The sequence below is a fragment of the Choloepus didactylus genome, chromosome 8 (assembly GCF_015220235.1).
Source record: "Choloepus didactylus isolate mChoDid1 chromosome 8, mChoDid1.pri, whole genome shotgun sequence".
Classification (NCBI taxonomy): domain Eukaryota; kingdom Metazoa; phylum Chordata; class Mammalia; order Pilosa; family Megalonychidae; genus Choloepus; species Choloepus didactylus.
In genome coordinates this window covers 81,392,787-81,405,048 of record NC_051314.1, presented here as the reverse complement: position 1 = coordinate 81,405,048, position 12,262 = coordinate 81,392,787, and the positions used below count along the sequence as shown (strand labels likewise).

Below are 12,262 nucleotides of genomic sequence, written 5' to 3'. Positions count from 1 at the left end.
GCTGGGCCATCAGGGGGAATGAGGAAAATGATTTCTTCTTGCCCCACAATTCCTTAGGCTGATGAATAGGGGAACAGGAGACCCCCAAAGAAGGAAATTCTTATTCCCATGTTGAAAGGAAGCAAAAAATTCATGTAGAAATAGGGATCCAACTTGTTTAACTGGATACTAAAGATCTAAAGATCAGTGATTTCCAGTCCAGTTGCAGCTCCCCAGATGGCTCCAACCACCTCAAGGATGGTTATGAAATTCTCAAGTGAGCTCTGAATTTTTTTTAAGAGAAATATACCACACTGATTTTGTTTACATAGGGTTGGCATACACATAAATACAAAGAACCCAAAAAGAATTGAAACTGTTCTTCAAGGTTAAGAATTTCTGTTTTTTTAGACATCTTCACTGAAAGAATCAGGAGGGCTGAGGATAGACAGATTCTTTAATTTCCAAGAAGAGAGACAGGCCATTTTTCCTTTCTCCAGAGTTTCAAAGAGAAAAATAATTGTACTTTTCTTTCTGTCTTAACCTCTCCCCCTAATCCCTTAGAATTAGCTCTCTGCTCCTAAAAATATGGAATGAAAAGGAGGCAGAGGGAAAAAAGTAAAGACAGTAACTGAGAAAGGCAATGAGCAAGAGAAAAGGTCAGGGAGAGAAGGGCAAAGAAGGAAAGAAGGGCAGAGAACATGGAGTGAGCCTATGTCCTGAGAAGCAAGGAGAAATGTGCCTGCACCCTAGGGTATCCCAGCCCTGCTGTCTCCTGGGGGCTTCATGGCATCTCCATGCCCTTCACCTCCCAGTTCCATGTGCAGACATGACTGGAATGCTGAGGCAAGAACTAGAACAAGAGGGTATGCAACAGACAACAAAGGAGCACAGTCAGGCCCAGGTTCCTAGGAGCTGAGTTCTCCTGGCTCCTGCCAGGAATAGCTAAGACAAAGCAGCAGAGGATTATTGGTGTGTGTGTTGGGGGACACCAGGAAGCAAGGGGAAACAGGCTGCATAAGGAAGTGTTGTATGATACTGCAAATAGCAGGAAGGACCGTGCACAGTACAGTCAAGGACCCCAATTCACCTGCCCATTCCCCCTCCCCCCTCCATGCTGCAGATGTAGAAGAATTTCACAAGCTGCAGCAGCTGTGGCCAGTATCTCAGCTCCCCACCAGCTTCTTTCCCCAGAAGACATCAGCAGCGGGGAAAGGAAAGAAAAGGAAAGGAGGAAATCATAAGCCCAAACCTTTTCATCTCAGCAGCCCCCAAATTTGTTAGCAAGCTTAATTCTCAGCAGTCCTCCCCCCACCCCACCCTCACTCATAACTGAATGATCACACAAGGCTTTGCTGAGAACCAGGAGGCTCTTGAGACTGTATCACCTCTCCCAGTCTGGAAGGGGGTGTCACATTATAGACAGACAGAGATGCACCTGTTTCCATAGGTAGCATGGGGCAGAAAGAGCTCGTAAAGAGTCCCAGATTATTTCAAGAAAGATAATAATTTGATGGGGTTGAAATTAAATGTCCAAACTGAGGTTGCTTAGGGAATTTAAAGGGGGTGGAGAGATCGTGGGGTGGAGAGACCAGAAGTGAGAAGATAAAAAGACAAAGAGAAAAACATCCATAATATAGTAGACAAAGGGGAGAAACAATAAAAAATGACACACAAATAAAGACAGAAGCTGAGAGGAGGGAGCCAGCACCTGGAAAGCAAGACCTTACAGCTGCAAAGGGGGTGGGGAAAGCAGGAGAGCAGTAGGGAGGAGGGAGCAATGGGGAGGGAAAGAAAGGCCTTGGAATTGAGAACCAGACTCTTTCATCATCTGCCTTCAGCTTGTCTATGATTTTAAGCAGGTGAGTTCATGGGGTTTTCTCATACTCAGTCCTGACTCCCCATCACTGCCTAAATTACAGAGCCTCAATGTGCCTGTGTGACATGTTTGCACATACCAATTGGCCCCCCAGCTTCTGCCTTAATTGTTTGCCGACCTCCCCATCCTCATTCCCCCACCCCCCAACGCACCTCCCAGGTCATGCTCAAGGCTTGGATAGCAGCCTGTGTGGCCGCAGGCTGTAAGGAGCTCCTCTCCACACAAGCACAAGCTCCCGTTTAGCAGCCCTCAGGACTAGGGCTCTGAGCCCAGCTCACGCTCCCTTCCAAAGGGCAGAGGCTGCTTGGGGGCTGCTGACTCTTTAACAGGGCACTTTAGAGAGCTCACTCAGCCATCCTCCTAAGTGGACTCCCACACAGCTGTCCTTCATTTTCCCCAGGCTGCCTGTACCACCAGCCCTGAAGCCCTTTAGGGAAGACAAAAGAGGGAAAACTGCCCAGCTCTGGACTTCTGCAGCAGACTGGGAGGTAAGATTCCTGAGAGTGGAGTTAAGAGCAGCGATGAGCTCAGAAGGAAACAAATCCAAGATGCAGTTGTTTAGGGGTGTGAGTGAGGGGTTGCAAAATCCCACAGTTGTGCTTTCTGATGGGCCTGTAGCAGAGACAAAGTGGCAAGACGGTGGGAGAACTAGAAAGAGATTGAAAGGGAAGGGGCAAGCAGTCCCAGGCTTCAGAGGTAGGAAATAAATAATGTCCAGAAGGTCTGGCTCTGAAGTGGACCAAATGGCTCTCTTGTCCCATGTTTATGGTGTCATGGGCCATTAAACCAGCCAACCTACAGATGTCTTCATAAGACTTTACAAGATTAGACTGGGGAGACCCTATAACTCAGCAGCAAGAAGTAAAAACAAGAGGGGAGAATTGCAGGTAAGAAATGGTGGAAACAAGAGGCTCAGTCTTCAGAGGTCACATCTCACTGAGAGGATATGTGGTTTCTAGGACCCCTCCATCTTCCTTACTCACTCTTCTGTGAGTTTCTGCCCACCTCCATTAGATCCAGGACTACATCAGGCTTATACTGCCCAATAAAGTCACATAATCTCCTCATCCAGCCTCCAGCTGCTCCCCACTACATTCTTGGTTCTTATCTCACAAGTATTAGGTTCTCAGAAAAGAGTTTGATAGTTTTGAAACAAATCAGAAAGATAATCAAAGACAGTTACATTTACATATCCACATTCGTTGGGATTTTCAAATCTGATTTCCATTGAGTATGTTGATGTGGTTGTCCACACATTCTGGTGACCATGAACTTACTCTCCTAGGAGTCCCTGGGCTGCTGAAGGCTAAATATCCCTCTGAACCGTCCGGAGCAAAGACCATGAAAACCAGAAAGGCATACAATCTTGACTGGTTAAAGTAACAGAGTAGGGAACAGGCTACCTATTCTCTTAAACCCGAGACTTACGCCACCCTGTGGCTATTTGCTGAAAGTCAGAGACCAACAATCCTTATAAAACAGGCTGTTTTTCCCTCTCTGCTCTTTCAGAAACTGGGATGACTGAGTTTCTACTGAGTCATCAGTCAGCTGAATGACTACTAGCTGACACTCCAGGGCCCAAATTAAAGATGGGGTGTGAGACCCAGATGTTAAACCACCACTCAGGATCCATATTTGAAAAGCAACCATTTATTAGAACCAATACAAGAGTATGAAAAGAGGGAAAAGAGGGTGGAAGAGGGGGAGAGCATGAGGTCTGCATTGGATGTCAGTTGTGGAAACACATAAATGCCTACTTTTAAACATTTACATTTAAAAGATGAACATATATATATATCACTTATCCTTTAACAAAATCAAAAGCAGACATGTTTGGCTGAAATAAAATCAAGAAACACAACCTAAACTCCCCCACAAACCAAAATAATCCATAGAGAATTCAATTGCCCATTTTCCATTTAGAAATCTGGCTACAAGGTATGATTTGCTACTCAGGATGGTACAGGGTGTGGAAAGAAACCCAACCTCATGGACCTCTTAGATAGCATCTTGTGGGAAGTAGTGGGGAGGCCAACAGGCCATGGGCAAGTCAACTCCTGACTACTTGGCAAGATGTCAGACTGTGCCCGCCCCATACTCCAGGACTCCACAGAACTGTCTGGTATGACCAGAGCTGGAAATAATGGGAGCAGAGTCCACAAAATAGAGAACCAAATGTGACAGCCAAGGGACCAGGACCTTGTGCTTTTCATGGGTTACAAATCTAGGGCCAAGGAGAGGAAAGGAGAAGAGAGCCCTATTGGGAAGAGGAGTCGGTTGAGCCCCTAAACTGAGATGGAAAGAGTAAGGCTCCAGTGTCCAAAGTGTTCCCAAGCTGGAGGGAGAAAAGGTCAAAGTCAGGTTCAGACTGTGGACACTGAGAAAGAGATGACAGATACTGAATACAGTGAACCAGATGAAGTTTTAAGGAATATCAATGCCCAATTTTGAGTGTTAAAACACATTCCTAGAAAAAAAAAAATTTCCCAATGTGGCTCTTATGTGGTGGGACATGAAGGAGATGGTTGTTTTTTGAAGCAGGTGGTTCCTGTAAGGAGGTGGAGGCTTGGGTACTGATACCACAAAAGGGAGCAGTGACCCAGCTGTTCTGGGATCAGTCCGGGGAATGGTCAACAATGATGAAAATCAAAACCTTTGAGGGTGGCTTTGCTCCTGGGACACACTAAGTCTGCTTCAAGCCCAGGGAGAATGGGACCTTAATTCCCAACCTTCAGAAGAGAAACAAGCAGTAGCACCTCTGCCTCACGATTCCCTAATCCAATGCTCCTGGATCTGAAACAGCCTCTCTTTGTGGATGCAAGACATTGAAAATACTAAGTGCCTTCCCCCACAACTTCCTAAGTTTAGTCTGGGCTCCAACATTCACAAAAACACTGTCAACATGTGAACTAGCAGCTTTGATGAGGGGTGGGGGTGGGGGCAAAGGATTTGCCAAGGTCACTCAGTTCCAACCTTGGAGACAGCTCCATGTGAGGACTAAAGCCTGTGTCAGGCTTAGACTTCAGCTCAAGGCATCCTTTATCAAGGACCCTAAAGTAAGGACTAAAGCCTGTGTCAGGCTTAGACTTCAGCTCAAGGCATCCTTTATCAAGGACCCTAAAGTATTTTATTGGCTTTGATTTACAATGCCTCACAACACCCCTGTGAGGTAGGTCAGTATTATCACCCCCATCTGACAGATGGGGAACTGAGGCATTGAAAGGAGTGACTTGCCCAAGGTCAGCCATTATGAGTCAGTCAGTTGAGGAGGTAGGCAGAAATGGTCAGCATCCACTTAAAACCTTGTTCCACTTCCTAGAGCATTTTATTTCTCAGGGTGCAGTTGGGGACGAAAAGAACTAAACTGGTAGGTACCCTCACCCTACGAACTAGAGAACTCAAACAACTCCAAAGTATTAACTGAGGGCCTCTTCATTTAGTATAAAGCAAGGAGGCTTGGAGAAACAAACTACTTCTGAAAGTCATGTGTTAATATGTTTTAAAAATAAAATTACACTTTGAACTTTAAGGGCATTACCTATTCACAAGAACCCTGATGTGAATTCTTTTGTAAAGAAAAGCCCCCTTGAACCTCATTCCTAATTCTATCTCCCATTAATTCAAAATTTTATACATCATACTCTTTCAAATCTATCCTGAGAGGCGAAGGACTAAAAATCATTTCTCAAAATTCTGTATTGAGTAACCCAAATCCCTAAAATCCATAATGAAGCAAGACTACACTCAAGCAGAAAGAGTAAGAGCCATTTCCCCCATGGTGGTCTTGGCAGTGCCCTCAGCTGCACAACTGGTGGGGAAAGGACAGCAACAGTGGTGGTGGGAGTGGTGGCAGCAGCAGCAGTGGTAGCACTAAGCTAGTAGTGTTCAGAATCTCAGCATCACAAACACCATCCTGCTGCTTCTCATCCCTCCCCACAATACTCAGAGGGCAGCATCTCTTCCCTTTCTGCTTCTGCTCAATTTCAAGAGTTGCAGCATCTTCAAAAACAGCTCAAGATTAAGGATGTAAGTGGTGATCCATTTTTCTACCCAGGGGGAGAGGATGAGCGTTACTCTTGTTAATATTCTTTCCTCCTGCCAGAGGCATAATTCTTGTCAAGGCAAAAGTAAGACAGCTGATACCTTTTCTTTGGGTTTACTCTGGAGTCTGGTGGAAATCATTATGTCCTTTATCCTAAAACAGGGGAATAAACCCACAGCCAGGCCTGGTTTAGAATCAAATGCTAAAGCTACTGGAAACTACAAAACACTGACTTTGAACCTCATGAGTGTTGGGACACGATTAAACTTTTCAGGTCTTCTCAAAGAATCTCTAGACAGGAAGCCTCTTCTCTCTTCCCTACTTCCTGACAGCAGCCATGCAGCAGGATTCTACATACAACGGAAGCTCAAAGAACAATTTATCAGCACACACAGAATAATGATCTCCAGGGATATTCCATTTCCAAGAAGGACCAACCATTCTAAGGCCTGTGCATAAACTTTCCTTCACTAACCATGTGATCACACTGGACAAGTCTAAGTGGTGAGAAAGTTCAAGACCGGGCCTGGATCAATTCTTAGGGTCATACTGTCAATGCCAGGGGACATCACAAAAAAATAGAGAATGACAAGATAAAAAGTTCACTGCATTCAATTTGGCCTAATTTCTTGGTAATAGTTTCCTATTAGATTTTCCGATTAATACTGATGGCTCTTACTTAGGCTGTGATAATTAGGTTTTGATCTATTGTGACATTAATGATCACAATCAGTTGACTTTGAAATTGTCTTAATTAATGGCTCTTTCCTTGTCGGCTGCCTCCAGTACAGGTTCCTGGGATGATCACCATTCACCTCCCCCACCACCTTGTTTTAACTCCTCTCTTACTGCAGCATTGGACGATCACTTTCTTCCCACAAACCAAGATTTAAAATTATTTAAAAATATTTCTTTGACAGAGGAGTGATTAGATGACATTAGGTGAAATGAGCATCAGGATTAAAAGGCAAGAAAACATGCTGTCACTGAAAAGGAAAAATTTCATCTTAGAAAATAACCAACATCAAGCATATTAAAGTGGCAATGACAAGAAGTTAAAGTAACTCTAAGAAGATAAGATGAGGTAGATTAAAATTCAAGAAGTTCGGCACAGGCAAAAATAAGCTAGAATTGTTTTTATGAGGCTATCCAAAGAAACTTCGCATTTTAACTTTCCAGAACAGTTACTCAATTTCTGGGAATTCTAACTTCCAAAGTTAGTCACCTTTCAATTACTCAGGCAGAGATAAATACTTTTTTCTTCTTCCTGGCCTCAAGGCCAGCCTCATGTTAATCCCTCCAAAAGGAATCAGAAATTGAAAAAATGTCAGCATGTCTGATAAAATGTCCTAGAGGAAAAAAAGTTGTTACAGAATCCATAATAATATAATATTTAACTGTACCTGCAACATAGTTAATACTTTCCAAAGACAAGAGGTATGCTAAAAAGGCTTTGGGCCTATCCACTAACACTTAGCATCTATTCTGGGCAATGTAAATTCAGCACTGCAAGGCAATGATTTCTAAGCAGATTTGTGTCAATTATATGGAAACCTCAAGTTCTTGATTCAGTAGATCTAGGGAAGCCTACGGTGGGGCCTAGCCCCATAAAGAAACAGTCTGACCTTAAGAAAGATCCCAATTCTGACCTGTTACCAGAAGCAATGATTAACTATACCATTAAATACTTTGGCAAAGAGCCTAAAAGAGACGAAAATTAGGGGTTCTCAATCTCCCCTAAAAACCTATCAATGTTTCTCTCAGTAATCACAGCATTTCTAAGTAACCCTTAGCTATACTATTTTCTGGAAAAAAACAAACCTTTTTATAGTCTTTTTATAGACCAGTTAGCTCAGTTCACCCAAGGAATACAGGTCTTTTCCATGTATGAACTAATGTCACTCTCCTATGCTAGGACCACGAACTACACCAATTACATCAGCCGGTTGGCTGTGACCCCAAATCAGATGTGTACCCCTGTTCATAGCACTTACTACACTAAACCATTTAATGGTCAGTTCTCACCCACACCAGGACAAAAGTTCTTTGAGGACAGGACTGCATCTTTTTGAACTTGTATCCTCAGGGCCAAAATATTTGTTGAATAAAACGCTGGTATACATTAATGTGGACAGAATATGGACAACTCAATGCAAATCCATCACGATTACTTGGGCAGGGGGACAGTGGCACCCAACCAGGAGCATATGCTCTTGGTTGTGAGAGTGGTAACATCTGCTTCTGAAAACATGACTTTTAGGACTAGTGGGTGAGGCTAGCACGAAACAGGAATACTGTCTGGACCTTTCCTCTCTGCCTTGCCACAGACCTCAACATTAGAACTTTTACTCTAAAAATCTAAATCAAAGGATGGGCTCATGGATATAAATGGATTTTTCCTTTGACCTGACCTATGAGAAACAATTTCTACACTTGAAATCTAATGACTGCTATACCTCTTCCTGGGATTCTCATGTCATTGCAAAGTAGTGTTTTGGATCCTCAAATTTTAACCAAAAGGGCAAAGATAATCACTCCCCAGAACCTCACTATACCTTGGGTGAGCTGGACCAAACCATAGGCCCAAAAAAATCATGGGATGAAATCTCCAAAACCTTCCCCAAGGCTGGATGATTTGGCCTGGCTGGGTGATTACACAACAGAAATGAAAAGTTAAGAATAAACTAATTGCCCAAGCTATGGGAACAGCACCAACCCTTCATCAACAATAAAAAGCAGTAAAGTAGGTATTGCTAGGGGACAGCCAAAGACCATCTAGACTTTTAATGTTAAGGAGCACCACAGGGCCAAATGCTAACCTTGGGCAGACCAAAACTGGATTGCTCTTTGAAGGAGGAAAAAATGATATGGCGCTCTTCAGGTTTAAAACAGGTGTTTCCATCTGGGCTGACTTTCCCAATAGCTGATCTTAACAGGTGGGCCATGTGCCTAGCATAGGGATCAAAATGGCCTTGGTAGACTCTGTTTGGCAAACCTCTGCTACATTCTGTGGTAAGGGAAACCACTGATTACTGGAAGAAATTCAGTGTTAGAAAGATGTTTTCAGAGGACTAAACATGGGAAAAATATACTTTGAGAATGTGAGACCTAGGTTGAGTGCTCAGTCAAAAGAAAAAAGGAAAAAGAAAAGAGTTCTTAGCCATGACTAACCCTTCTGAAGAGAAAGTTCTATGAAAACAGGTTTCTGTTTCAGGCTGCCATTCTCCAAGGGCCAGGACAGTCACCCAGCACTGACAAATACCAGAGGCATAGGCAGGCATCTGGCTCCCTTTGTGCTGAGGCCTGAAATCAGTATTGGCCTCTGGCTCCCTACATTCCTACAGAACCAGCTGGGGGTAGGCAGAAAGAGAACAAAAGTTGTTTTGGCGATAGTACAGGACCATGATTCAATAAACTAAGGACAGAAAAAAGATGAATGGAATGAACTGTATTAAAGTGGTGACGAGCAATAGATACTAGTGGATTATTCTGTTAAAAGAAAATCAGATTTTGACTAATGTCTAAAATATTACTTACGACCACAGCAGCCACATGCCCTAGGATCTCTCAGGACCTACAGTACAGTACCAAATATTCTGTTGTGTTCTTTGTGCACATGATAGATTTTTGATTTAAAAAATATAGTAACTGCAGTTTACATGCCCACTGCTACTGGGAGGTACACACTAGCAACATGGATAGACTGTCATTTTCTTAGCTGCAATTTGAGAGACACAATCACCTCCTCAGGGCCTCTGACCTCTTTTGTCCTATTCTTGTCTATTCTAATTGATATCCTTGGTTACCTGTATGACAAATCTGTTCCCTCACCACCCTTCCTTTCTTTTCGATGCCCATCGGATTAAGTATTAGCAACTGTCAATTACCTAGCATTTGATTTAGGTCTCTAATTCCTTCAGGGAGAGAGCAAAGGAAGATGGAGATAAACCTTCCAACCACTTGAGGTATGGGTTATAAGTTCTTACCCAATCACAACACCATTCAGAAGGACTTTCCTGGATGACTTAAACCAAAAGCTTCATTGTTCTAGTCTGTCACGTCACTGCAGCAACAGCTGTCTTCTTGACTGTGCAGTATAATTTTTGACATAATTTATACAAGCACACAGAATTCAATCAGCAGCTGAGCAGGGAAGCAATGTTAACAAATGAGATGAATGGGTATATGATTTGCATATTATTTGGCTCATCTGTGGACTGGAGCAATCCATCCATTCCCCTCATTATTCTGAATAATCCAGAAATGGTTGAATGCTCCTGGCCAGACAGCGATACGTTTTAAAAATCAAAAGGAACAACACAAACAGCCTCAGTGGCTGGTGAACTCTAGAGTTAAGGCTATTTCAAGCATTTCTTCTTATTCCCTCAGCTTTGGTGCTGGGACAAGGATGCTCAAAACCCTGCTTTTTCCTTACTTTTAGTCCTGATTCTCTAGTACCCCCTTCAACTACAAGGAAAGAGTAAGGAGAAGTAGGGCATTGCTTGGGGGACAAAGGCAGAAGGATATGGTCAGGAAAAATAATCTCGTACTATAATAATGGCAAAGTAGGAGGAAACCAAAGGGGAAACATTTTGCCAGCTAGGGAGAAAAAGTTGTGCCACATGCTAATGCCAGGACCTGTTACTTTCTGAGGTGACAGTCTTTCATGAAAATGCATTTTAAAAAATAAGATACAACTAAGAGTTTGAGAGAAGAAAAAGGGAAGCGCATTAATACTTTGGGGACTTGTGGTAGCAAATCCAAAAGTCAAGAAAGCAGGTAACTTACGATTATAAATGCTATGTACATTTAAAATTGATATCGTGGCCAATGGCTCTCCTCTAAGAATTAACCACTGAAAACAATGGCATGGAGGGGAAACTTAAGTCCGCTGAGGTGTGAGGGTCAGGTATGAAGCCTCTTTGGTAACAGGAATGCTTTGGGAGGCCACAAAAGTTGGCAGGGTTGGAGGGTGCCTAGCACCTTGGCACAAGCAAGCACCAGGCAGTTACTCACACCTACATAAATACAAAGTCCAAATATGAAGAATAGAAGGAAATAATACATATGTTCCATATGTGATACTAATAAAGCCAAGTGTATACTACCCCTACCCCATCATCCTCATGTACTATAGCTAAAAACTCCACAGCTAATGATCTTGTCACGTTATGGCAGACTGACACCACCTTGCAGAAGCAGAATCAGGGATTGCTAATGCTAAGAAACAAGGCCAAAAGTCCTGGGGTTAATGGAGTGCCTCAACAAATTTCACTGTAAATTTTCCAGTCCTCGAAAGGATGGAATTATTCTGGAAAGATGGGTGAGGATGAACAACAGAGGGCGGCCTAGAAGACCACTCCAAGAACCCTGTATTCTCTTGGGTAGGGCCGAATGAGATTGGGAAAGCCCCAGAAGGTAGGCAGTTGCTGTTGGCTTTTTAAAAAGATGGGCAACATCCCTTCCATCCCAATATCTCAAAACAAAGGCCAGCTGGTCATAACATGTTCTACGAACCAAAGCAAGAAACCAAAATTCACCATCAGTGTAACAAAATCCCCTAATCTAAAAAGTGACCAATCTTGAAAAGATCAAGACTCTATGGTGATTAAAAGTTAAAACTCATTTTGAGGTCACAGGGGAACAGAAGGAAGAGATAAGGGCAAAGGAAAAGATAGTGGGAATTACACACAGTATGTAAATGCCTGATCTTCACATAGACACTTATCATGAATCAGACCATCAGTTATGTTACAAGAGAACCAATACCAACATTTCTCCCGTGGAGCACAGTGATAAGCACATTTTTTTTATGGATGTGTTTAGGATAGAAGGGGTGGGTAGAGGGGAGAGGAGGCAGGGAGGTGAATGTATTATGTACAAAGAGAAATAACAGAGACCACCCCCTCCTTTAGCTCTTTGCTGTTTCTTTCTCTTTGTTTTCCGCATCTTCAGGATAGGCATGCCACGTCAGTCTCTCTTCATAAAATGCTATCACAATCTGTGGGCATTTCACATTAGCTTCTTTTGCAAGAACCAGGTCTGCTTCATCTGTGTCTTTCCTGGAGAGAAAGAATATGAGACTCAAGAGAGAAGGTAAGAGTGAGAGAACCTGTCTAAACAGAGGCTTATGTCATTGTACAAATCTGGCTAACTTGATTTCCTCTTCAATTTGATTTTAAAGTGAAAAGGACTCACACAGTTCAGTATTTTCAAGGAGAAATTTAAGTAAAAGAATGAACTTATTAATCTATATCATTTAACTGTGAGTCTTCAGCCAGAATTTAGATACAAAACATGATAGGCTCAGTCAAAAAGACAGAAGAAGTTATATTAATTCCACTTCCATGATTTTCATTTGC

The 12,262-nt window shown here is 42.8% G+C and overlaps 1 protein-coding gene across 6 annotated transcripts in view; it reads right to left on the bottom strand.

Moving 5' to 3' along the window:
- Positions 1-3,490: 3,490 nt before the first annotated feature.
- CBX5 (chromobox 5) overlaps positions 3,491-12,262 on the bottom strand; it is a 34,663-nt gene continuing 25,891 nt past the window's right edge. For all 6 annotated transcript variants that reach the window (XM_037846357.1, XM_037846361.1, XM_037846360.1 and 3 more), the window contains exon 5: positions 3,491-11,962. In XM_037846357.1, coding sequence (XP_037702285.1) covers positions 11,812-11,962 — 151 coding nt within the window. In that variant the 3' untranslated portion in view covers positions 3,491-11,811. The remainder of the gene's footprint in view (positions 11,963-12,262) is intronic.